The sequence below is a fragment of the Falco rusticolus genome, chromosome 15, assembly GCF_015220075.1.
Source record: "Falco rusticolus isolate bFalRus1 chromosome 15, bFalRus1.pri, whole genome shotgun sequence".
Classification (NCBI taxonomy): domain Eukaryota; kingdom Metazoa; phylum Chordata; class Aves; order Falconiformes; family Falconidae; genus Falco; species Falco rusticolus.
The window spans coordinates 11,456,248-11,483,443 of NC_051201.1; the positions used below are offsets into that span (position 1 = coordinate 11,456,248).

Genomic DNA, 27,196 nt, shown 5'->3' on the forward strand with positions numbered 1-27,196 from the left:
TACTTTTGTTGCCCAAGTTGAATGTCATTGTGCCTAATTTTCATGGATGCATCCAAGTCACTCTGCAGAACCCGTGCTCAGCGTAACTTCTGCAGGGGGGCTGCCAGCACAAGGCAGCTGTGCACAGGGCAGACAGGTACACACTCTGGAAACGAGCTCTGAGTGTCTCTGCAATAAAACGAGTCTCGCTCTTATCAAACTGGTAGTCTTCCAAAAATACCTGTAAATATGACCCATTTTAAAAATGAATGTTTGATTCATTAAAAGACGAAGAGGCGTATAACATCCTTAGTGCACTTTGTAATTTTGGCACAGTTTCCACCACCTGGGAGAAAGGCTGCATTTTGTCTTAAGGGGAGAGTGCAGTTGTGTGAAATAGCCAATTTTTACAGTTCAAAAGATAATTGAATTCCCCGATTCACAAGCTCTTGGTTTTTATCTTCTCTGTCCTCTTCTAGCATGTTATTGCACAATCCCCTCTGTTCCTTCCTAAGCTCCCAGATCGGAGCTTGCTTGTGGGGGTGGGCTTTGGACACTGGGTAGTGTAAGTGGCCTGACCAAACTGAAACGGTGCTACAGTCACAGGACATAAACTGCAATTAGATAATCTGATGGCCAGTTGCTTATCACTGTCCTTTGAAAATCGAAGCCAGGAGCCGGCTGAGTTAAATTTCCAGTCAGATGCAAAGGAGATTAGATGAGTGGTTTGTACAAATAGGAAGTTATGTATCTCATCTTCTGCAGTTGGTGCTGAGGGCTAACCCAGGGAGTCACTTTGGGTCAGGAACATTGATGACTTTTGGCCAGGCACAGCCACACCACTGATTTCACAGCAGTGACAGGCATGGCTCCATGGCAACCTTGCTGTCACTGGGCCCTCTTAGACTGACTGTTGCCACACAACAGAGCGGCGTAAGAAAGCAAAAGCTGAAGAAGCAGTGGTTTCTATCATTAGAGGGCAGCATCAGAAGCGGCAGATCTTTCTTTCCTGGCAAGGAGGGTAGGGCAGTTTCAGGCAGAAAAAGGAAACGTTGCTCATGCAAACCCTGAAAGAACTGATTTCAAGTAACTCTAATATGTCTGTGTTAAGAGAAAGCAACCTTTTCATCATCAACAAAATTCAGATATTGATAAACCAGTGGCTTAAAATTTTAATACAAGATCTCGGAGTGGAAAACACTTTCCATATAAACAGTAAATAATTAAAGAGGATTTTCCTACCAAAAAAGTGGAAATCTGATTTTAAATTGGTGTGGAGGTATGAATCATAATCTGCAAAAACCTGAGGACATTAATCTTTTGAGAAAATTTTTACATAAGCATATTACAAGCTTGTTTGGGGATTTGTTATGCACTGGGTGGAGAGTATATTATGCAGACAGTAATGAAAGAAAAATTAAGATTTGTAAACATGTTCTGCATTATAACAGTACAGTATATTGAAAGGGTTCAAGCACATTTCTAGTACCACAGGGAACTTGCATGTGAAGTGATGCTTTGTCATTGTACTATGGGTCATATGTTCATACATGCAGGCAAGACAAAATTTTCTCTGACATGGTACAGGAACTTCATGTGCTTCTTCCCACGCTTCTGCTCTAGAACGTGGTGTAAAGCACCTTTGGTTTTGCCCTTCAAAATATAGCCAGTGTGCCACCACTCTGTGTAGAAAAAGGCTGTGCATTTGAAGATGAGAAATGCTGAGGAAATAAATCATGAGTAATGCAAAGGAATTTTGTTCTCAGATATGCCCACAGTAACACTGGTAATGCTGTTCAGGTAAAGGCTGAAGTGATACTTACTGCATTCGTGTCATAAACCCAGTGTTGTAAAAATTCACTACAGCATTTTCCATAAAACTTACTTAGAATAAACAAAAGCATCCATCTATCATACTAACTAGTAACAGTTATAAAAGAAAATACAGGATAGTGGCTTATCTCTTATGCCTGGCAGTTAGCCATGACTGAACTACACTCACATCATGCAGCATGGTTGTTTTTTTAGGTAGCACACAACTCTTAGAGAAACGAAAAAGGAGTCATGGTGCTGGACGCTATGCAAAGGACACACAGACAAGTGTAAACTGCTTTCATGGCCATGGGTTAGCGAAGAAACCAATACATACGAGCAAACAGAGCGATAATCATTGAGAAGTCTCCTTTTGCTGAAGCAAAACAATATGTTGCAATATAAAAAATTGATTCTTTCAAGCTGCCAGAGACATTAGAGAAACATTACAGAGATCATCACATTGGCCACTAATTCTTTAAAAAAACTAACAAACCCAAACCTCCACTAAAAAGAAGTCTTCCAAGCAGTTTTAATAGTGCTATAGTGCTGTTTAAATACATTTTTATGAGATAATAGTTCCTGTGGCAGCAACTTATAAATACAGATGGGGAGATTGATTTAATTGAAACGATGACAGTCAATGCTAAGGAACTGCAAAAAAACCCACACACACCCCCAAAAATTATAATAATTTGTAAAGATCAATCAATAGCTAGAGAAGCTACCTTAGACTGTCCGATCCTTGATGGGCACATTCTGGCTGTACTAGATTTTCTTACTCTGAAGTGAAAGTCAATGGGGAGAGTAATGAAGCAATGTAATGCTTTACCTTTCTTGCCTTTTATAATAATTTAGTTCAAACAGGCTTTGGGAAAATCACACTTTTATTTCAAGACCAAAAGATCAATACAGCAGTATACATTTAGTGCTTGAGGGAAAATTTACTCAAAATTGTTTCATGATGAAAATGCCAAAGGCAGATTCTTTTGTTCAATCTGTTACTTTGAAGGGACCTTGTAATCTTAATTCCAAGTTAAAGACTTGTGGCCATTGTATCAAAGGCTGCACATATATCTTTCAGTGATGAAAAGCTAAGGATCTATATATAGTAATTCAATGAACACCCCACCACCACCACCACCACCCCCCCCCCCCAGTATTAACGCATTTTAACATAGGAAACTATAATTATTTTGGGCTAACAGCTGATTACACCCCCACCCCCCCCACCCCAGCATTAACGCATTTTAACATAGGAAACTATAATTACTTTGGGGTAACAGCTGATTCTACAATGTGTGTAATACTCTCACTCATATAACTTCAAACTCTGTCTCTTGTTATTTGCCCAGCCAGTGCTCTCCCATCCAAGTGAAGATGGTCACAGAACGTCTCAGACAGCAATGTTCTAGCTTCCAGAAATTTGGGGGAATAATCAGCAGGACAACAGGTCAAGCTGAACTTAGAAAAATTTCTGTGCTGATAAACATGCTGATGAACAGCATTTCCTGTTTTTCCTGGTTTTCTGATGGCATGTGTAATACGGAAGCTTTCTAGATATTTAGGAAATCAGCTGAAACTTGTAGTGAAAAACCTATACCCAGGTAAGATTTACTAAGGAGGACCCATGGTAACCTAGTCACACAGCATTAGACCCTGTTCCCCACTTTATGTCATGATGCTGGCAGCTCAGGATTTCTTAGTGGGGTACCATGTTATTGGTGTGGCTCTATGACCCCTCATGGCCACCCCCGATCATCAGGTCTCTCACCAACTGCATTTTCCCAAAGCAGGAGAGAAGCTCAAGCACTATGCAGCAGTCAGAGAGTATTTAGCTCTTCTTTTGACACCTAGCCTGGGCTGGTGGGCAGAAGAGAGGTGATGTTCCCCTAGCACGTGCTGCCATCACAGCTGCAGTGCCCTTCCTTTTCCCCCAGTTCATATTTGGCCTGCATCTGCTCCTGCTAACTTTGGATTTTCATCTGTTGTACTGTGAAACCAGGGGAAAATATCTTGAAAATATCTTTACCTGTATTCAGGTAATTTTCATATAATAAAAGGAAGGTTTATTAACCTAACTATTGCTTTTCAGCTAGGATAACAGAAGCTGTAAATGCTCTCACTGACAGCGCGGAACTCTAAGATCCTGCCTGGACAGCAGTATAACCACTTAAAATATGGAGGGACAAACAGCAATAGGAAAGTACTGGTTCCAATTTATCAGTGCTGGTTTCTTATCTGGGTGTAAAGTGACCAATTGTTACAGTAGCTGTTCTGTAAATCCTTCCAAAGTATTTTACTGCCAGGTGAATTAATGTCTGTGTGAGAAAATATGAGTTGTTTTAAATCTTTATAATAAGAATAAAAAAAGCTTCTTGTGCAATTTAGTTACTTTTAGCTAACTAGTACAGTCTGAGGAGAGACAGAAGGTCCTACAAGGAGCAGGAGTACAAACTGTGTAGGAGCTAGGCAGAGATGCACAGCTGAATCTCACAGGTGAAGGAAAGGAAATTTTCCTAGGGACCCTCAGGGACTGTCTACAGCTGGATGTAATTCAGAAAGACACTGGCTGGATTCAGAACAACTGCAGGACTGCAGTTTCTCCTTCCTCTCCAATGCAAGGACACAACAGGCCAGGGGATTCTTGTGTTCAAGTGCTTTTTTGTTTTGCTTTGGCTCATTCTGCAGATTTGATTTTTCCCTGTTTAAGCAGCATGTTCTTCTACTTGGTGTTTGAATAACGGTCACAGATTGAGAGCCCTTACCATGCTTCTGGTGTGCTCACACAGCAGATTCAAACCAGATTTTTGACCAAGAATCTGGCCGGTCCAGAATCCCATCACATGTTGCAGTGTTGTATCTCTTGTGCACCCAGACTGCTACAGTGAGGATTTTGAAGTTGCCAACATTGCAAAATCAGGCCTTCAACGTGACAGTGAATGTTCTTGACCGCAGAGAGAAGAAGTCCTGCTGAGAGATAAGTAAGTGACAGTAACAGTCAGTCGAACGTTGGTTTAGAGGGAAATGCTGTAACCTAGTCTCTCAGATATTAAGGTCTGCCCCTGCATTGTCTCGGTTGCAGAATAAAATGCAGTGCAGAGAGAATCAGAATTATCTATGTGTGCAATAAAGCTGGTCTTGCTCCCAGTCTGGCTGCCAGTATCATTCCTGTGGCTGGCATTTCAACTGGCTACCAGCACAGCCACCTTGCAAATCAGTTTAATTTGTGCATCTTGCAGAAGTTTCATTCTTTCAAATCCTGAGGCAGTGGAACAGGATATTTTAGGTAATAAAACATAAAAATTGTTTGGTTTGGTGTTTTTTTTTCCCTAAGGAACAGCATCTTATTTTCTCCTGAGATTTCATACAATGCAGGTAACTCTTCTAAATCTCAGTGACTGTTTTTGTAAGGCAGGTAAATACTACAATGCAGGAGACCTTTTCTCTAAGGAGGGCAAGTATATGGGTTGGCAGAGAGGAGCTGGGAAAGATTAATGCCTGAAGCCACTAATGACAGTATTTGGGAGAGTGCCTTGAAGGTTTTGTTCTTTTCTCTCTACTCCTGAAAGGAGAAGGAAAGGCAAAGTGAGCTTCCCTGCCGCTTCCTAATTTTTGCTGGAATCTAAGCAAAAGGAGCACCACTAGGGGACTGAACATGGTAAAATATCTTGCTCCAGTTTACAAGAAAAAACTTTTTCAGGCTGCATAAACTGAAGAAAGTTCCTTGCAATTCAACAGCTTACCAATGATAATGTCTAAAAATGGGATTTTATCCATTAATCTGGAGCCCAAAATAAGTATGGTTCCTTGTCAAATGGGTAGTTTGTAAAAGAAGCTTCTGATTCTTTATGTATTTTGTAGTAAAGGACTGTGACCCTTGTGCATAAAAACATAAAAAATGAGAGGATGACTACTTGACTTTTCTAGTTTTCTCAATTTACACATTCCTTTCCAGACTTTGTGAAATCAGTCTTCCTCTGTGATTGCCCTGCAGCTTTCACACCACCACTTCGGAGCCAGCTATGCATAAGTAGCCGCAGTTTTCTTCCAACTTCTAGTGGACAATTTGGCCAACCAAAAAAGGGGTTTAATCACACACGTTTCTTAATAACAGGGCGCTGGTTTGCTCTAACAAACATGAACTTGAAGCTCCATGTATTTTATGACTCTCCTCCTGCTCGCTCTTCTCACTGCCCTGCATCCGTCCCTTTCCCAAGCGCTTGTGGTGGAAGCAGACCCTCCAGGTGCATTAGCCAGATATTGTGTGGTAGCACGGCATTTTTGAGATCAGTGCCAGAACAGCAGAGAAGTGGCATTGCTCAGCAGCAGCAGAGCACCCACTTGCGCTTTCCTTCCTGCAAGGGAGGACAGTGGTACATGCACCGAGCTGCCAGCTCACAGCAGTATTTATCACTGCTTTTTTGAGGCACAGAGCAGCAAAACAATGTTACTCAGGTCACAGAGCAGAGCTCCTCTCGTTCTTTGCCCAGTATGTCATGCTTCTGGGTATTTCCTTTTGCTGCTGTATGGCAGTTACTGGCCACGTGAACCCTGGCCTGTGAATTGGTTTCTTCAGGTAGCTTGTAACTTCAGGGCAAGAACGAGCCAAGTCAGGTTCTGAAGAAAACTGTGCAAATAGGAGCAAAATATGGCAGGGTAGGGTGAGTCCAAGAACTGGCGCTGGCTGCTGCACCCCATGCCTGAAGGCTGTGGGGGGACACCTCCATTTCAACGTGCAAGTGGAAGGCGTCTCTCACAGGGATCGCAGCAGCACAGCATGTTAAACGGATTTTTTGAGGAACTATACAGCAGAGCTGTGTTGTAAAAGGCAGCGATCGCTATAAAAGGTTTATTTCCATTATACAACTTTTAGCTTCGAGGCCTCTAGGACTGTGCAGGAAGCCCACGCGTGAGGCGAGGGTCACAAAGGCACCTTCCCCGCGGCGGGGGCAGCCGCAGAGCGCCCCCAGCCAGCGCCACCCCTCAGGTGACAAGGGGCCAAGTCCCGGCCCCACCGGCGCCTCTCCCCGGCCAGCGGTAGGGCTGAGCCTGAGCAGGGCCCGCGGCGCCTCGCCGGTGCCCGCCAGCCCCGAGCGGAGCCCCCGCCGCCGTCCCGTCCCCTCAGAGCCCGCCAACGGCCCGTCCCTCCGAGGGGCAGCCGGGCGCGCCTTCCCTTGGCCCCGCCCCCCCCCGGCGCCCGCGATAAGGCGCCGCCACCGCCCCCTGCCGCGGTCCCGTTGTCACATGACAGGCGAAGTCCGAGGAGGCAACATGGCCGCGGCGGCGGGGTAAGCATCGCTGCTCGGCCGCGGTGCCGCCGGCGCCTCCCACTCCTCACAGGCTCGCCGGGCCCTGCGCTCCGGCCCGGGGCTGCGTGTCCCCCCGGCTCCTCCCCGCTCCCCCCGCGAGGCGCTAGGCGGCGGCCCGGCGGGGTTTCGGTCGCGGGTGCCGGAGGGCGGCGGTCGCCCCGAGCCGGCTGCGCAGGGCCGGGCTGCCCGCGCCGGAGCGCCCTGAAGTGAGAGCAGGTCTGGGGGGCGGCGAGGGAGCTGTGGAGGGTCCCGCGGGCGCCCTGCCCGCCAGGTGGGCTCGGCAGTGCCTCCCCGAGCCCTGCGTTATCCTTCAGATCGCGTTACGTGTGTGAAGTCGTGCTTGAAGGTGGATGTGGGTTACTTGGCGCAAAGCCCCCGACACATTGAATAGCTAAGTTCAGCCGTTTCTTCAAGTGTTTTAAGAAGGCTCCATTAAAATGCATCAAAAGTTTTCATAGGTGCCCTAGGAACTTTTCATAGATGCCAGAATCGGGTGACGCTGGGGCTTGGCTGTGATGGTTTCACCTTTGGGTGGTGGTTGGGCCCTGTGAGGCCCTGCCCGGCCCCTGCCCCCCCCCAGCGCTGGGTGCTCCCTGTGCAGAGGTGCTGCTGCTAGCCAGGAGCCGGCCCCCAAGGGCCACGCTGGGCTGGGGTGGGTAGCTGGGGTGTCGCATGGGGCCGGGACTGCAGGCTGTTGGCTTATTTACAAGGAGCACTGAGTTCACTGTGAAGAAAACATCCAGTTTACACCTTAAACAGTGCTGGCTGCTTTTGCTCTTTCGCTTGTATTGCGGGCTTGTTTGTGCCGTGGTTTGTGTAGGCCTCTTGTACTTCATATATTTGATGTGGAAACAGCATTAAAAATTGGCTAGCCTTCAGGCTGATGCTGATGACTCTTGCTCAAAACAAACAAACGATAACTTCTTGAAAAGTAGTTTCAGTGGTTTCTCATCTTCGTTGAAAACTGGATCCTGTCTGCATGACCTAAGTAGAACAGAAACGGCAGTCCATTAATTTTCTTCTGAAAAAAAACAGAAGTACGAAAGGTTAATTAAAAAATTGTGGGAAAACCAAAAATAAAATAGGATTTTGGTTACCAGTGGTTGCATCAAAACAAATCCAAAATGTTAGGTGGATCATACACTAACAAAACGTAAGCTTTCTGAAAAGATAAAACTTCTGAAATAAGCACTGAAAATCAGCAGTTCTAGGCAAAAGAGAAATAAACTTTAAAGAAACAAACGTAGTTTAATGTTCTTAGCTACATGTCACTTCCAGTATAATAAAAGAGCTCTTGTGTGGGCTTGGGCCTAATTGATCATAAAAATTGTGGGTGACAGCCAGCAGGGAAACTGTCAGTTGCTGTGGTAGGCCTTTACCAGGCAGAGCAGCGGCTGAGTTCTGGTACCAGGCTAGACAAAATGTGGGTAGCTGCATCACTTGTCCTGTCCTGGTCTTGCAAGTAGCCATTTCTGACACTGATGCTTATCTGCAGAAGCTTCAAAGAGGCATGCACCACAAAGCAGTGCTTGAATCAAATTTGTTTTACTATCAGATGTAAGAGTTTTGAGTTGAGTTTGTGGCTGGAGATGCCAGAGTCCTTGTACTAACAGAAGAAACAGACCTTGAAGGACCAGCCAATGTATTGTATTAATTACATTCTGATATTTGTGTTTCTTATGTGGCATAAACTGAGCAATTGGAGATCATGGATCAAAATTGAAAGCTTGTAATTCCCTCTGTAGAAAGAAGTTTGTGGTATTAGTATTAGGTGACAAATAAGAGTTTTACACTGATTACACTGCAATTGCATGTGTATTTGCAGGGTTGATACACGTGTGAGGCAGTTATATACATGTACCCACTCAACTTACTACAAGTGGTGTAGTGATGACTTCTTATATTTGAAACTGGAAAAGTGCTACATAATAGTCATGGCGTAGACAGTACTTTGTAATCACAGGGGTGTGTAACAGCTGGGCTGAAGAGAGTATGGAAGAAAGACCAGGCCAGTCACAGCCCCCTTACCTGCCACGTATTCGTTAGTAACAGAGTGATGGTTACACAGCCAGCCCTCTGCGTGAAGACTTCTTGGGGTCTTGAGTACTGTGAGAGCTCTCTTCCTGAGTCATTATTTGCAATAGAAAGCCAGGTATACAGCCATACTCCTTTTTGTAAGACTTAAATCCCTCTGTCACTGCCAGTCTCTGAAAAGAGCATTCTGTGTAAGTTGTGGAAAGTGGGCGCTGGGATCGTGTGTGCAGAGTGACCCAATCCCTGCAGGCAAGGCACTGTCTGTGGGTGTCTTGCTGTGTTGCTAGTTCATCTGTGCAGCTGCTGTCAGTTTGGTGTCTGAGTGCTTGGGAGGAAAGGGAGAACAAAGTCTGTGGAGGAAGCAAACTTTTTAAAGTTGCATCCTCTCTGAAACCTGGCTGATTTTCTCTGCAGAATTTCAGTTGTGAAAGTATGTCTGTTGCCTGGCAAGCTGGTACTGTCCAAGGCATGCATTAACATGAGCGCTCAGCAGAGAACCTGAGGAGCAGAGCAATATTTGCAACAACACTCAGCCCAGCCCTCTTGTGTTCTGCAGCTCTTGCTCTGGGGTCCAGCATGCTCAGCTGCTGTGACTGTTAAAGCAGCCTTAAAATAGAGACTAGAGCCTTGCCTATGAGAAAACCATGTAACTTGAAAACAACTGTACAGGGCCATATTCTTCTTTTGATTAATATTGTGGCATCAAATTCAAGCAGGGAAAGTGGGATCTGTTATATATCAGGAAGAACACAGTTTTGCCATGGGCTTAGATAAAATGTGCAGAACTGTCATTTTGCACCAGAATGCATTTCAACTTGAGTGTTAAGGTTCCAGTAAGATACTCTTAAAGCGGCGTAGTGAGACTACCAGCAGGAATTGCTGCCTGACTTCATTATTTCTCCTTGAGTCTCATTTTGATTGTCAAAGGTTTTAAGTACAATAAAAGCATTAATAGTAAACATAATGGAGGTGAAAATGTGCCTTTGTAGGAGCTTCATATGCACTTCAGGGTATAGGAATAGTAGGGATAGGCCTGGAGAAGGAGGGAGGTCAGTCCCCACCCTTTTTTTTTTTTTTTTAATTTTTAATGGCAGTAAAAAAATCCCCAAACTTTTGAAGAGGATAAAATTACAATGAAGGTGACTCTTTTTTTTTTTTTTTTTTCCCTCCTTCCTTTGAAGCAAAACATAAGACGGGTTGTGCTACAAGCTCTGCCTTTTTTTGGTTTTGGTGTTTTTTTTATCAGCAGATACCCTTATGCCATAGGTTGCTCTCAGATGTGTCTGATGATGTTCTCTCTTCCCTTTTATACTTGCAATAAGGTGAGTGTATGATTTCCAGGCCCCTCCATGGAGTTACTCCACGGGGTGATCTTGCTTGGATGACAGCGTTTCCAACCTCTTGTGCATTGCTGAGTGGCTGAGCCACATCTTTGCACCCAAAAAGTCTTGCCGCTATTTAGTGTAAGGTTCGCTATCTGATTTAAAACTTCCAGTAGCTTTTGCTAGGATTGTATGAACTTGCTTCATTCTTCCTGCAGACATGGGTACCCCAAAATGAAAGCTTAAGCTGTGCTTCCAGGCTATGCTGATGTGCTGCCCTAGGTAATCTGCAGTCCCTGTAATGATCACCTGCCATGGTGCTGGGTTATCAGGTGTGCATGGGAGGTAATAAAAATAAACACATTTGGGTTTTGCGCACTGTCAGCTCAACTGCTAGGCAGATAGTTTGAAAATTGGATTACCAAGAGCAGTCTTTCACCTTCTAAAATTACTTACACTGTTACATCAAGTAGTTATAAACAAGTAAAATAAAATATTTTATTAGCTCTTTTATGCTGTGTCTGCACTAAGAAATTACAGGGTTTACATTTCTGATGCTGATAAAGTCTTCCAGGAGGTTATTTTATGCAGCTGTAAATCAAAGGTTACCTTTCAGGTTGCCTGTGAAAACTATATAATAATTAAGATGTGGAGCTCTCTTTCTCTAAGGTTAAGTCTCTTGGTGGTTCATTTCTTGTCATCTTAACACTGTAACAATTTATCTTTCTGTCATCTCTTCTAGAAGTGTATCTAGTAGAAAATGACCATCTAAACAGCCAGTCTTCAGTAAGCTGAGGTGGAGGGACAAACTGGACTTAAATCGTAGAATTTTATTGACAAGACAGTATTCATCTGTAATACTGAAGCTGCTATATTAAACACTTTTTAAAGAAGAAAGCTCTTAGATTCGTCTCATCTGATTAAAAAAAAAAAATCCTACAACAAGCTACTGTGCTTTTACTGGTAAAGCTCCAAAAAGCACAGGTATGGACTTATAACAAATGTGAATGAATCAGCAATATGTTCTTGTAGAACATCTTAAATTATTTAGTAACCAGTTTATTTCAAGCAAGTACTCCCTACTTTTAAACTGTATTCTTCCAATTGCATTTCTGTTGAGTACAATCTTGCAGAAACTTTCTGGGCTGTCTCAGCGTGTTTGTGCTGCCCCAGGGACAGGTGGTAATGTATAGCAGGAGGTCACTGGTACTGAGGACATGCTCTTGTGGCCGCATGTGTTGAGTTCAGTCACTTGCTGAAGCTGCTTGTATGAATGCAAGAATAAACATACATACATAGAAAAGAAATTTGCAGGTCCTATGCGAGTATGGGAAATGCTGTTGTCCTGTGTCTGCTATTCATCATCGTCTCTCTCTAGTCCCTGTTTCAGATAATGAATGTTTCCCAGAAGGACTTGCTGAAGTCTGCCAGACTTCATGTAACCTTCCACTTCTGTTTTCCATAACTCAAACTCATTTTATTTTCTCCTGTTTTGCCTTTACTCAGCAGGCCTAGGCTGTTGTTACATTCCTTCAGGTAAAGCAACACAAAAAGTAGATGCAGAAAGCGACAAGTGACATGCTGTGGGCCATAGCTGCAGGCAGCCCTGTCTCCTTTGCCATTTTTTCCATTGGCACTCATATGAGCTATGTTTGGAGAGCGATGCTTGCATACAGCATCTCTTCCCCTTGAGTGATTAGCATTTTGTTTGTAGAGTTGAACTAAACTTCCTTTTCTGTTCTACACTAACATAACAGACACTGTGCATCTGAATTGTGCTAACCATTGTCTTTGTCTTCAATTAATTGTCAATTAAAAAAATCTTTCCTAGATCCTCCTTTTGGCTGGGGAATGAGACATTGAAAGTGCCTGTAGCGCTCTTTGCCTTGAATAGAAGACGACTGTGTGATCGCCTGAGACAGAATAAGGATGTCCAGAAGAATTCGGTTGTTCTGCTGCAAGGTGGAGAAGAAACCCAGAGATACTGTACTGATACTGGTATTGTGTTTCGCCAGGTAAGAGCTGAATCAAAACCTCAGATCAAATTAAGAAACTCTTTTCAATTGCATGAATTTTTAAACAATTTTTTATTATTTTCCCTTTATTTCTCATGTGTGCCTTGCCTTGTTTCACCGAAATAAATTGGCTTCTTTATAATATTGCCTCTTCAGCTCCAAGTTACTCTCTCTTTCAGTGTTTTAGTGTACAGACTCATTATCTGGTTTAAAGGGCCTAAACCTGTGCAAGCCCCTACTGCCTGTTGGTGTTTAATGTAATATTAAAAAGACAGCAATGGAATGTTTCTTAGTTTTTTCAGTCTTGTCTGTGACCCAAAAAATAACCTTCTCTCTGTAGGGAAACATATAATGGTGGACCTAAACTGAATTAATTCATAGAAAAGCATATTTCAAGCTTTCAGAAATAGTATATTCTACAAAGCAGGATGTATCTTAGAATTTATAACATGTGTCTTCTCAAATTAGATTATTCCTTAAGTACCCATGTGTTCTTCTGCCACAAATAGGACTTAACAACTTGTTAATGTCATGCCAAATGCATTCTCAGTCTTTGGGGAAGTTGGCATAACAGAAATCTAATTATGCATACCCCATACTTTGCATGGCTGCTGCAGTACTTTGTTTTCTGAATTTAATTGAGCTGTTGTATGTTACAAAGAAACAAAACCAAAAAATTCTAATCTAGATAGTGCATATCTTAATACAGTTATTGGTCTGTTTTTAGAGGAGATGCACCTTTCAGGGTATCAGTACATATGTCTGTCCTTACCAAAATTCATCTCTGTATTGTTAGCCGTTTTGTTCTTTGCTTGCTTGTTCTTAAAATAAATCTTGGCTAAAGGCTGTTCCTAGTGCAGCTTCCTCTTCTCGGGGGGTGGTTGGGTCATCTTTAGCACTCTGCCATCACAACCCAATGAATCTGCACTCTGCTGTTGCCTTGTCTCATGTGACATGATTGTTTCTTCCTGATTCTACATTCCCTAATTCTAGATCGGAGGAATGTATTTTACTGTGTGGTGTATGTTCTGCTGAGTTGACCTGTTTTTTTCTTATGGTGGTTTATTAATCTCTGATCCTGTCCAGTTGTCAACAGAAGGATTTGTATTATTGTAACCTAAAATTAGTAAGTCTGAAAAGCTTTAGACCTAAACCACTCCCCCACCCCCCCTCCAAAAGCAAGAGAGATCTTTTTCAGGTATGTGGAAGTAAGAATTAGTATGTGCTGTAGTGTTTTTAGAGCTGGTAGAAGTGAAGGTTTTCTTCTAAGAATATATTTTGTCTTAACCTAGGAATCATACTTTCATTGGACTTTTGGAGTAACTGAAGCAGGCTGCTTTGGAGCAGTAGATGTTGATACTGGAAGATCCATGCTTTTTGTTCCACAACTCCCTGAAAGCTATGCGGTTTGGATGGGAAAGTAAGATCTATCTTTTAACTGTGCTCCCATGTATCTGAGTACTTCATATAACGTAACTGTCTGTAGAGCTGAAATGCTATTTGATTATAATCAGATTCCACCAAATAATTTGTTGTGAATTGTAGTGTTATGTACATACAGTGATACAAAAATGTGATCAATTGGTATTGATCATATGATAGCAAATGATCCACCAGCATTTGTTAGAGGATACCTTTAGAATTGAGATGAACCCATGGATCTCATGGTATTCATGAAGGGAAGCTGAACCATAAGGAAAAGTAGAAGTCTTGTCTTAAGACCAAACCAGCTAAATAGTAAAGCAGTTTTTTTAAGTTTCTTTACCAGTTTGCAGCTGCCTTAGCTAATGAAGCTCTTTGAATGGCAGAAGGTAGTATAGCCTCTTTGAACTGGCAGACTGGGGAATGTGATTTTAATTCTATTCTGTGAGTATGCCATAAACATCTCTCTTTCTATCCACATTGGTAGTAAATATTGCTCAGTGCCATAGTGGAGGAATTGATTTATTTATGCGTTCATTTCTTTTCTCAGTCTTAATTCTATTTATATTCTCTAACAAACTGTAATTTTTTTTGTTGTCTCCATTGTCTCAGAACATTGGACTACTTCCAATTTAATATTTTGAGCTCAGGTTGCTTCGCTTCTAATTGAAGCTATCACTTATATTTTAATGCTAATTTTGGGAAAAGGAAAACAATCGCAACCAATCCCATATGCTGAACTGTGCCAGACCATATGGTAGGGCATGGCTGCTGTCTTCTCAGAGAGTTTATATGAATATCACTGTCTTAGACCTGCCTGGGAACTGAAATTGTTTCTGATGGCATAGAAATATGAATGCTGCTGTTTGAAATATTTCAGCTGAGAGCTGCACCTGTCTGGGAGGGTAGGTTCTGTTTAAACCCCCCCCCCCCCCCGTGTACTCTCTAAAGTTGTTCCCTGGTGGTGCTTGTTCCCATTTATAGACAAAGCTTTTTCCTCCCCCAAAGTTCTCTTCTGTTAGTTCAGATCAGCTGGTTCATACCCATGCTGATGGTGCCTAATCTTAAGAGGTGTAAAAATATTATGGAAATTCCACTGTCTCATCTTTAATTTTCAAACAAAATATTGTGTTTATAAATGGTGGCCTTTTTGAATTGTCTGTGCAGCACTTGTTACTGGTTCATTTACAGAACTACAAGACTGGTTAAAAGTGGTTTATTGTCATTGTGTCGTCTTGCAAGAATATAACAAATTGTCATCTTCACAGCATCCTTGTTTTCTAAACTGTCCTCCTTACCCTCCCTGAATCCCTCTGTTTGAATCTTTGTTTTCTGTTCTGTCAGCCATGGCCATGTACTTTTTCAGCTTGTCAGAAGGACGATGGATGGATAACTCATTTGTGAGTCAGTAGCAGTTCTGCTTCGTAAGTTGGTTGGCAGGGGGTGCTGCACATAACTAGGTATTGTGTTCCTTCCTAGAAGACTCAATTTTAAGTCAAAATTGGCACTGAAAGAAAAACATAAATGTTTGCCTTCCATCCGCTGCTGTTTATCTACTATAGTTTGCCTTGGAAATGCTTGTTTCTGTGCACGTGGAAGGCACTATCTACCCACTGAAGAAACGTTAATTTAACATCAATGAAGAACCATCAGTTCAATGCCTTGTATGATACTTGTGAGGTTGCTATTTTATACTGTCTACAGCTGGTCTTCTAGTTCATCACATAGGGTGCAGTTGCTTTGCTTGATGTTTGTGGTTTTATTTTTTATTTAAGACAGATGTGGAAACTGTGAGTTTAGTCAGAAATGCATAGATTCTCTTAATGAAGAAGGCTCTTTACTGCTACTGTACGTTGATGTACTGTTGTGCTGTCTCTTCTGAAGACACATTTCTGAGTTGTTTTTGAAACATAGATAATGTGGCAGTCAGAAAAGTTTACCTTTTTGCCTTGAAGTAGTGCAAAAGGGGGGCTTCTTGCCTTCTTTCAAATTGCTGTCAATTTGGCCAATGCCAATGAAGTGTCTGAGAGCATTTGCTTGGAGATGAACAATTAGTTTACAAATGAGACCATCAACACTGTAAATACTTTAGTCTCACCAGTTGCACTTGTTTTTATGAACAGTTTTGCATGGTGAGATGGTGCCTGGGGACTCTGCAGAACATGTGAACATGGAGATGATGATGAGTGCACCACCCTGGGCTGTCAGTCTGCCAAGGACCCAGCACTGTGTAGTACCAGTGTTGAGGGTGACTACCACTTCTTTGGAAGTGTTACTCATCTTATAGGACTTCTTGCTGAATGTGTACGCTCTTAAGATCTGTAAATAGCTGGAAGGCTAACTTTCAGAAGTCCTTCCAGCCAAAATAAAACCTCTTCAGTTTCAAAAGGGAGGAGAGATGTAATTTAACTCACAGACTATGGTCATCCTCCAAAAAATCCACAACCTCTTAAGTTGGCAATGGCAGAATTTTTATGAATGTAATTGTAGGACTGGTGGTCCTACTTTCGTGTTAGTAAGCGATTTCAATAACAGACACTCTGTTTGTAAATGATGAGTGTGGGCATTTCTCCAAATGCTGGGCAAGCCCATTTCTTAGTTGTTGGCTGGGAAAATCTTTTCAACTAAGAGAACAACTTTGCCTGTCTTGATCTGTAAGAGAACAACTTTGCCTGTCTTGATCTGTACCTCTGCACCTTGCCCCTCCTGTTGTTTGTAAGGCAGAAACAAAGACTCACAGGATGGCTTAGTGGGTAGGCTTTTTGCACTCCTGAAGTATTTTTCTGTTCTGACTTTTGGTGGAAGAGTTTAATAAATTAATCTGGTAATATAAGATTGTAAAGGCTTCAGAAGTGTAGCTGTGTTGTACATGCCCTGCTTTCTTGGCATGGTCTTCCCTAGTCAAGTTTGTGGTGCAAAGCTGTTAGCAATCATTTCTATTCCTAGGAGGCATTAAGTTGATATGACTGCATGTCTTGCACAGAGACTTCAATTTCACTAATTAATGCTGCACCTGCCATTTACCTCCTTAATTATAAATGACAGAACTAGTCAGTGTGCTGATTAAAGATATTTTATAACGTAAAACATACTGTACAGCAGCTGCCTTATGTGGAGCGGATGCCAAACTAACTGAATTGCCTTGCCATGTAAAGAATGTTTTTAATAGAAAACAAAAATATTTAACGCTTTCATGCTCTAACTTCGGAAATACATGTTAAATGGGACAGAGCAATATTTATGTGCAATTTCCTGTGTTTTCTTTGAAATCCTGCTGGCTGATTGGGAAGTATAATACCATTAATCTAGCGTTGCATCCACTCTAATTTTCCATGAATTTGCTTGGAAGCTATCTGTATTTGCAAAGTTGAACCTTGGTGTGGCACTTTGGAGTTGTAATAAAGCACAATGTAATACTTTGTGAATGTTAATAATTTCTCAGTGATCTAATGAGGAAGCTTTTTAGACATTGTGATCATTTAAGTAGGCTACAACCAAAATCAACCTTTGGTTGTGGTGATTAAACTTGGCTGACTTCAGCAAAACTGAGGAGTTTTACAGCCTTTGGAAGAAAGTGCAGAAGTATGTGGTTGGTGGGGTTTTTTTGTTTACTTTTTTCCCACACACACTTTTGTGAAAAAAGAGCTTTTCAGGCTCTTTAGGCTTTTACACACACCACCACCACCACCACCCCACCACCCCCTGACTGTATGTGATCATAGAATTCAGCAGCTAAGAAATTGCTTTCTTGATCTCTTTTTCTTAGTGGAGATTGGTCATATTTTGTGGCATTTGTATTTTGAATAATTCTGAATATTAAACTGTGTGCGGCATGGGATGTTTGCCAGACTATATGATGGTGGCTGAGACTATTGCATTAATGAGCCCCAGGCTTGGCTACAAGAAAGCAAGGTCTGTAGTAAGGCCGTTCTATGCAACCTGAGAATTGGAGACAACTCTTTGGAAAGGTACTGGAGTGTATGTGGGTGCTGTAGGGAGCTCCACCTAAGTTGCTGCTCTTGGTGTAGATTATGTAGGAATGAAGGACATTTTCTAGATGAATTTTCCTGATGTGGTACATATAGGTCCTCTTCTCTGTAGGATGCTCTGGAGCGCTGAGTACATCTGTATAGTATATATACTCCAGAAGGGTTTTTGGTTTTACCTTCTGAACTCATCTGTGATATCATCCCCTGGTATTTTTTCTCTTGGTATTTTCTCTAAAATGAAATATGCTTAGTGTTTTCATTTTCCATGTCTGTTAATTTGATCTCTTCCTGCCATTTGTCCCTTCCCTCTATCCCCTGAACCTTTATTTTGCTGTTTTTTAAAAAATAAAACCAGCTTTTAATCACTTTAGGTCATCTTATTACTGTTTTGTACCAACCGGCAATTGCAGTTTATCTGCAAAGTTTGTTACCACCTGCAAATCTCATGAACATACTCAGTTTTGCTTCTGTTCCTGAACAGCATCAGAACTAATTTCAGTCTTTGCAGTATCCCGCTAATCAAGACTTTCAGTCCATTGCTGTTTATCACTTTAACTTCTGGGAACATAGGTCTAAATTGATACACCACTTTTCAGTGTGGGTGGAGGATTTCCCAGCCCTTGAAAATCTCATCTTTTAATCTATTTATTTTTATTTTCTGCTTTAGGATTTTCACTTTTTTATTGGGACTAGTCATTGGGTTTCAGGTCACATCATAGTCCTGTCCAAGCCAATTTGAGTTGACTTTGGAGAGTGACAGTCTTGAGAGAGACTTTTACCAAGTATTTCACTAATATTCAGATAGTACATCTGTTGCTTTACCCTTCATCCAAGCCTTTAAAAACAATGCAGTAAAGCTGGTTGCTTTTGATTGAAGAGACCTACTTGTGCAATTCCCCATGCTGCTTATTTTCCATGATTCCAGTTCTCTCCATAGTACAGTGATTTCCATTTCTTGTCTCCCATTCGTTTATTAAGTTATTTCTTTGCGGATAAAAATTACTTTTACAGAATAATTATTGTCTGGATTGCTCTTTCCACTTTGCTGATGATTGTTTTTCTTTAAACAGTGCTGCTCGAATGCTCTGGCTTCTCAAGTCATCAGTTTAGTCAATGTCCTAGTATTCTAATTGTCCACGAGCCTTGCTAGTCCAGGATGAATGTGTGTTGTTTCTATGACTTTAGTAATTATTTTTATAAATCTTTGTTTTCTAGCTGCTTAAGTTTCCTTGTATTTCCCATGGAGAAACAATTTGTTTTAATACTGTTTTAAACAGTAGTGGTAATTTGTATCAGTCCATTGATTTGCAATCTCTGCCAGCGTAGACGTTTAACTGGATGTAAGTACTGAAGCGCTTCTTTTTTCTTTCCTCTTTTTGATTTGGGTGTACTGAAAAATAGAACCAGCACTAAGTAAATCTGCCTAACAGTGCTGCACCAGAGTGTTTTTAATATCCTGATATGGCTACAAACCACAGCAGAGAAAGTTAAGACTTGCCTATGCATGTCTCATTCCTCTGGTATGAAAGGGAATGTTGATAACCCCCACCAAGCATTTCTTATTTTATACTTTATTTAATGTTCTAGCAGGAGTATAGAGTTCAGTGATACAAACTCCCGATAACATCTTGAAATATCAGAGGATCCAAGTGTTCTTTCGATCAGGCGTGCCATGGTTTTAGCTCCAAGGACTCAGCTGCTCCTGACAGGAAGGTACGTTGCAGCAAAAGAAAGGCCCACGGGGATTTTCCAGCAGGGCTCTGACAAGGCTCCGCACCTCCACGTTGCCTTCTGCTGTGCAGCTGCCTGGTTTGAGTGTAAAGCTTAGCTTCTTGTCAGCTTGGATCTGAGAAGGCACTTCACTCAAGTGAAATACCTGTGGTGATGTCTCTATTCTTGCACTTCTAAAATTCCATGTTCCCAGCTCTCGATGTTAATTGTTTTCTTTAGGTTTTCTATTCCCTGGGACCTGTGCTGTATGCTCAGGAAGGACTTTCTGAAAGAGCATTACCTCCACTGGGAAACATACAAAGAAAAAAACAACCCAAACTGTTTTGCTAAAATAGGATAAGGAAAGTATAATCAATATTAATGCTTCTTAAAAGCTACATGTGCTACAAAACACAATCCAGGGAGATTGTGTTTTGCTTGCTGTGTACCCCTTTACCTGTATACTTGGTGGAGCTCTGGGTGTTGGAGTATGTGGCCTCCACCCTAGTCCTGAGGGATGCCAGATACTTCTTTGTCTTATACAGGCAATGTGGCATAGTGGATCAAGCACTGTTTGCATGGGTAGGTTCTGCCTTTTCTTTGTGTCTGTGGTGGGTTGGCCCTGGTTGGACACCAGGTGCCCACCAAAGCCACTCTATCACTCCCCTCTCAGCTGGACAGGGGAGAGAAGATACAATGAAAGGCTCAATGGTTGAGATAAGGACAGGGGGAGATCATTTACCAGTTACTGTCATGGGCAAAACAGACTCGACTCGGGGAAGTTAGTTTGATTTATTACCAATCAAATTGGATTAGGGTAATGAGAAATAAAACCAAATCTTAAAAACACCTTCCCCTACCCCTCTCTTCTTCCCAGGCGTAACAGTTTACCTCCTCCCCCACAGTGGTGCAGGGGAATGGGGGTTCTGGTCAATTCATTGCACATTGTCTCTGCTGCTGTGTCCTCCTCAGAGGGAGAACTCCTCACAGTCTTCCCCTGCTCCAGCATGGGATCCTTCCCACAGGGGACAGTCTTCTATGAACTTCTCCAGCGTGAATCCTTTCTATGGGGTGCAGTCCCTTTGGGAACACAATGCTCCAGCATGGATCCCCAGCACTGCCCGCAGCCCTGCCCCAGCCTGGGCTCCTCCATGGGGCCACAGTCCTGCCAGGAGCTGCTCCAGCCCGGCTGCCCACGGGTCACAGCCCCCTCCGGGCATCCCCGGCCTGGGGTCCCAGGGGCTGCGGGTGGGGGTCTGCTCCCCGTTACCCCCCGGGGCTGGGGGCACAGCCTGCCTCGCCGGGGGCTTCCCCACGGGCTCCGGTGCCTGGAGCCCCCCCGGCCCCCTCCTGCCCTGGCCTGGGGGGCTGCAGGGCTGTTGCTCTCCCACGGGCTCCCACCCCTCTCCCCCTGCAGCTGCTCTTGCGCAGGAACTTTCCCCCTTTTGAAACCCGTTATCCCAGAGGCGCTGCCAGCGTCGCTGCCGGGCTCGGCCTTGGCCAGCAGCGGGTCCGGCTGGGAGCCGGCTGGCATCGGCTCCATCGGGCACGGGGGAAGCTGCTGGCACCTTCCCACAGAAGCCACCCTGTGCCCCCGCGAACACAGCCTTGCCATGCAAACCCAGTACAGTGCCCGTTGAGCTGTTGCAGCAAGTTCCTTTAATTTATTTCTGGTTTAGTTTTCTTTAGAAGTTGTAAGATTGGGAGCATTATCATCCCCTTCTTAAAGCTGTTCAGGTCATCTTAATGCTGCTGTAAGCATCAGTACTACTTTCTTTCATGCTATTACTGATTAGTATGGGAGCTGTGAGACATGCTACGCACATTCCAGAGCTTGCTAGCATGCTTTTATGTGTTGGACATAAAATATTGTTCCTATTGCCCCCAGTATAGGTGTTTTTCCAAAGTAAAAGCAGAATATCTGCTATTGACAGGTTCAGTATGTAACTTAGTTAAGAAGCATGAATTGAGTGTTTGAGTGGAATGCTGTTATTACATAGTGACCTAGAAATTATACTTACCCTCTTAACCATTGTAATTTTTTTTGTGCTCCTTTTTGGGGAAGAGCGCTTTCAAATGAGTATTTGTTAGCAGTCTTACACTACAAGAAGTCTTGCAGGGATTTCAGTGTATAAACATTTCCTTTGTTACAGTTTTTTTTCTGTACTGGTATAGAGCCCTGCTCTCCAAGGAAGAATTTTATTTGCAGAGAGAAATAAAGCAAAGGTTACCAGTTGAAAGGTTTCTGTGGGTTTTGGGGGCTTTGGGTAGCTCTTGATAGTATCTCTTAAATGTCTAATTGAGGCACTGCCTCTTGAGGTGGAATTTATAGAAAGCCTGAAGAACTTTTAATCTTTTGGGAATGCCTGTGGTGGGAACAGCTAAACAGGAGCAGGGAGACTGTATATTTAAAGTACATGAAATGGGTAGCTCAGAGCTTGGCTTTTATTAGGAGTAACCATGAGAGTCTCCTCAGTACTTCATTTCTGATTTCGTAAGTCCAGTGGTCTGTATGTTGCTCATGGTTATTCTGCTTCCGCATAATTTGTATGTAGTACTTGAAGGTCCAGGATCATATACCCAGCATCCTGTGTCCAGCATTATGCACGTGGACTCTGCTGTTCTGTCGCTCTGCTAGACCTGGCTTCAGTTACAGCCCTGGTTACCTTTTCCAGTCAAATCAGCTGGAGTCTTCATTTCAGTTAATTTTCTTTTAAATTCTGTTCTCAAAATTCATTTTACTCTGGACTGTATCAAAAGGAGCAAGGAGTCTGAGTTTACCTATATGCAGGTACCTCTGTCTTTCAAAGGATAAAACAGAAGTCTAGAGAAGTGTGGAAAGGGAGTAACATTAAGGTAATCAAAACATTGCTGGAGGCTGCCTGTGAGTACCAGAGAGCCCATTAGTACTGTTTTGTTTTAAAACTAGCTTGATGCCTTTTAATCATGTTCGAGAAAGTGAAATTCCTTTTGGATATGTAGGTGATTGCATTTTTTTTTTTTTTGGACAAAGTCAGGAACATCTGCTGGTATCTTGTAAAGCCTCCTGTGTTGTTCTTCCTAGCAGTTCTCGACACCCTCTTGTTTGGTTAATGCTTTGCCATCTGTTAACTTGATGATACTGGAATGAGGAGGGAGTTTATTGGTGAACCTCTGACAGCGTTAAAACACGGCTTTTGTATCCCTTTTCCTCCTTCAGCTCTACGTGCTTTGCTGATGTATTTCTATACTCATCTGCTTTAATTTTTGCCAAGATTCTTATTCTTTGTATGCGGTCTCACTGAAACTTTTACTCTGCTTTAAGCTCATTCTACCAAGGCCTGAGAAATGAGTTGTTGGCTGTGTAAACTTCAGTTGCTGAAGCAATTTACTCCTTGTGCATGTGTTTCACCTCAAGTAAGTGAGGAAAAATGTGATGTAACTCATGCAATGACTTACTGGCAGTAAATGTGTGTATGCTGCAGTGCCATGTATACAGGCTAATGTAGGCATTTACTTTACTTAGTAGAGACTATTTGCTCAAGACAAAGTGAATTTGCTATAAAGGGGTGTTTTGTATCTGTTACTCTGAATCTGAAAGTTAGGGCAAAAGGGAAGAAGCAATACTGTTGTGTCCCTGTAAATTATAGAATGATTTGGATTGGAAGGGACCTTAAAGACCATCTAGTTCCAGCCCCCCCACCCACGGGCAGGGACACCTTCCACTGGAGCAGGTTCCTCAAAGCCCCATCCAGCCTGGCCTTGGACACTGCCAGGGATGGGGCAGCTCCTCCGGGCAGCCTCTTCCAGTGTCTCACCACCCTCACAGTGAAGAATTTCTTCCTAATATCTAATCCAAATCTACACTCTTTCAGTTCAAAGCCATTCCCCCTTGTCCTAGCGCTACGTGCTCTCGTAAAGTGCCCCTCTCCTGCTTTCTTGTCAGCCCCTTTAGGTGCTGGAAGCTGCTCTAAGGTGCCCCCAGAGCCTTCTCTTCCCCAGGCTGAACAACCCCAACTCTCTCAGCCTGTCTGCACAGGAGAGCTGCTCCAGCCCTCCGGTCATCTTTGTGGCCTCCTCTGGACTCGCTCCAACAGGCCCGTGTCCTTCTGATGTTGGGGGCCCCAGAGCTGAACCCAGCACTGCAGGTGGGGGTCTCATGAGAGCAGAGCAGAGGGGGACAATCAATCCCCTCCCTCGACCTGCTGACCACGCTTCTCTTGCTGCAGCCCAGGGTGCTGTTGGCTTTCTGGGCTGCAAATGTACGTTGCTGGGCCATGCTGAGCTTCTCCTCAGCCAGCACCCCCAAGCCTGTCTCCTCAGGGCTGCTCTCAGCCCATTCTCCGCCCAGCCTGTGTTGATCCTGGGGGTTGCCCCAACCCAGGTGCAGGACCTTGCCCTTGGCCTTGTTGAACATCATGAGGTGTGCACAGCCCTGCCTCTCCAGCCTGTCAAGGTCCCTCTGGACGGCATCCCTGCCCTCCAGCATGTCGACTGCACCAGGCAGCTTGGCGTCATCAGCAAACCTGCCAAGGATGCGCTTGATCCCACTGTCCATGTCATCAACAAAGATGTTGAACAGCACCAGTCCCAGTACAGACCCCTGAGGAATGACACTCGTCAGTGGTCTGCGCTTGGATATTGAGCCATGACTGCAACTCCTTTGAGTGTGGCCATCCAGCTAATTCCTTATCCGCTGAGTAGTCCACCCATTAAATCCATGTCCCTCCAGTTTAGAGGAGATGATGCAGTCAACTTGCCACACATCAGGAAGCTCGGGACATGCTGCTGTTGACTTGATACCTATTTGAGTGTCTCTGTAATCATTTAGTAATAAAATGTAGAATGTGTAGAAAATGTTTTGAAATTAGTTCCAAGTAGAATTACTCAAATTTTTGTAATGAACATACCCTTAGGAAATTTTTTTTCCAACAGCAATAGTTTTACATTTGGATTACACAGTAAGATAAGTAATCTTGAATTAGGAAATCTAACAGAAATGCTGAAGAAAAGTTAAATTGGACTACTTCAGGAAAAGCTGAATTTCGTTTTAGAGCTGATCCACTGTAAAAACTAAAACCTGAAAATCTGTCCTAGAAGGATTAAAAAAATGCAAATACAAAGCAACTTGTAGGAAAAAGTTGTTATATATATTGAAGATTGTCTGGAAGAACATTTAGATGCAAATGAAAACATATACATATGAATGTATATCAGCAATTAGGTTGCAAATATATTAGCAGTTGGCTTAGATGTGTTTCTTTCAGGAATAGCAATCAGCTGTTACAAATTCTGTTCACAGTTTTTCTTTGGCATTTGTGATTTACATCCAGCTCGTTTGTACCTCTCTTCTGAATGCAGTTCTGAAAACTAGAACACTCTTTTATCATGTTGATACTACGAGGCTATTGCTCCAGAGTCCTTTAGAATACAAAGAAATGTTTTGTAATGGAATTCTTACAGTAATGTCAAATTTGTACAAATCTCTTAAGATCTGCTGTTATGAGTTCTTTGCAGTGTTATGAACAACGGGTTTAAAATGTTTTTAGACAACGAGACCAAGTCTTTATTGGGTTTGAAGTGGAAAGACAATGTGGTTAATAAAATATTGAAAAAAAAAATTAGGTTTGAATTTTGTCCAACTATATAAAAGCTTCAAAATATTTTTTGGGGGTGTATTTATAGAGAGGCTGTCAGAGCTGTTCATCTTACTGATGGATAAACAGAGGAGTCAGTAGTATTGCCTTCCTGTTTGAAAGATCGCATCAGAATGGAACCAGTCATAATACTGTGGTCTGTCAAAATCTGCACTGGCCTGATTAGGTTGTGATTCAGTGGAGCATCATGGGTTTTAAATATGCTGTCATCTGTCACTGTGAATTTAGTTAAATCAGATGGGAAGGTTTGTTCTAAACTTGGAAGTTTTCACTAAGCTGATTGACTGACTGGTATTCCTGGTTACTAGTTTTTAATTGTATACTCCCTTACTTTTTTGCTGGTGGTTATCATGTTTGATTGATGTATAAGAGAAATGAGGTATAGCTAATGTGGGGTATTATTTTACCATCTGACTTAAATGTCTCACACTGTATTTTTATAGTGAAAATATTGCTGCTGTTGCTGTTCCTCTTTTTCCCACTGCTACCTCAGTAGAATTTTGTTTATAATAAAGTTGTCATTTGTTATGGTTGAAAGGTGAATCTTCAATATTTGGTGCTTTAATAAAAACTTAGCTGCTAAAATGAGACACTGCATTAGAATTCAGGTCTTCTCTTTAAAATGTAGCATCGTATTTTTAGGCTATCTTCAATGTTTCCCCCAATTGCTCTGAAAACTGTAAGAAAGCAAGTAGGTGAACTGGATTGGGTAGAAGAACATGGAAGGCGGAAGAGTTGCGTAGGAAGCATCAGCAGGATGTGAATGTAAACAGCTTTGTTTAACACTAACTCAAGGTTTTTCCACTGGACTAGAAATTGTGATGTATTTTAAGTGGTGAAGTAGAGACAGTCTCTCTTGTCTAAGAGATTCTTTGGTGACAAAAAATGAGGACGTATTGTATTCTTATAAAAAAAAGTGCTGGACTCTTATATTTTGTTTCTAATGGCTGTAAACTATGAGGTGCCAGATTTTTGCCTAGCTGCTTGAGCATGTGGACATGATGCTTTTCCAGGAGTTTGGAGTTGCTTATTTCCAGTATAAGATAAAATGATGACTCCCACTATTCTGGAAGCTAACTATTGACATTTCTAATGAACACTCATATTTGCTTGGCTGGAGTTATAAAACTATAGGGAAAGTATATTGAGCCTTTTTTAGGGCTGAAGTACATTATTCTCTGTAGGTTATTGCTAATTTATGTTGCCAGGGAATCTAAAAACTTTTGCATGTGTTTTTCCCCTGCAAAAGCCTGTAAAAATTAGGCCATTGCTTCTGTTCATATCTGTTTACAAAAGTAGTTTGTTTTTTTGATAGGTAAGGAGAAACATGATTCAATAATATCGGGGATCATATCTTCCACTTGGGTAATCCTTCTAATTAATTTATGACTTGCTGTGGGGATATTTGCATGTAGTCTTTGCAGTGATTAATCAGAATTTTGAAACTGGCAGCCCATAGCAGCATTACAAAAGACAAAGCCAAACCTAAAAATTGTAACCAATTAACTTATTCTACCTCCCTGAGAGTCATTTGTAGAGAGAAGCTTTCCTCATCTCTGTGAAGTATCAGATGTACTTGAAATTATCATAACTGAATGTAACTTCTGATTGTCATGATGCCAGTGAGCATTCAGTGGAAGGTACTGTTCCTTGTGACAGTAATGGTCAGTGCTAGAATTTAGCCTGTTTTACATTTAAATTTAATAAAAATGAATACCGAGCCCTGTATCTGCTAAGGAACTCTGCACCGGTACTTTTTTACAGTAACTATGATGTATGTTGGTGCGTAGTAGTCTTTCATAAAACCTAACTAAACTGGTTAAAAAATTGAAGAGACTGGAGGGAGTATGGAGAGGTGTCAGTGAGGATCATCTTTGCTACTTTTTCTCCCTGAGCTTTTGTTTTGCCTTCTACACTGCTTTTCTATATGTGACAGCACAGAATTTTTCCGCTCTTAATGGAGAC

General features: G+C 42.4%; 1 protein-coding gene across 1 annotated transcript in view; it reads left to right on the top strand.

The window, feature by feature from the left end:
• The first annotated feature begins 7,016 nt into the window (after positions 1-7,016).
• The window catches only part of PEPD (peptidase D), a 141,386-nt gene continuing 121,206 nt past the window's right edge, over positions 7,017-27,196 (top strand). The window contains exons 1-3 of the mRNA XM_037408711.1: positions 7,017-7,082; positions 12,291-12,474; positions 13,767-13,894. Coding sequence (XP_037264608.1) covers positions 7,039-7,082; positions 12,291-12,474; positions 13,767-13,894 — 356 coding nt within the window. The 5' untranslated portion in view covers positions 7,017-7,038. The remainder of the gene's footprint in view (positions 7,083-12,290; positions 12,475-13,766; positions 13,895-27,196) is intronic.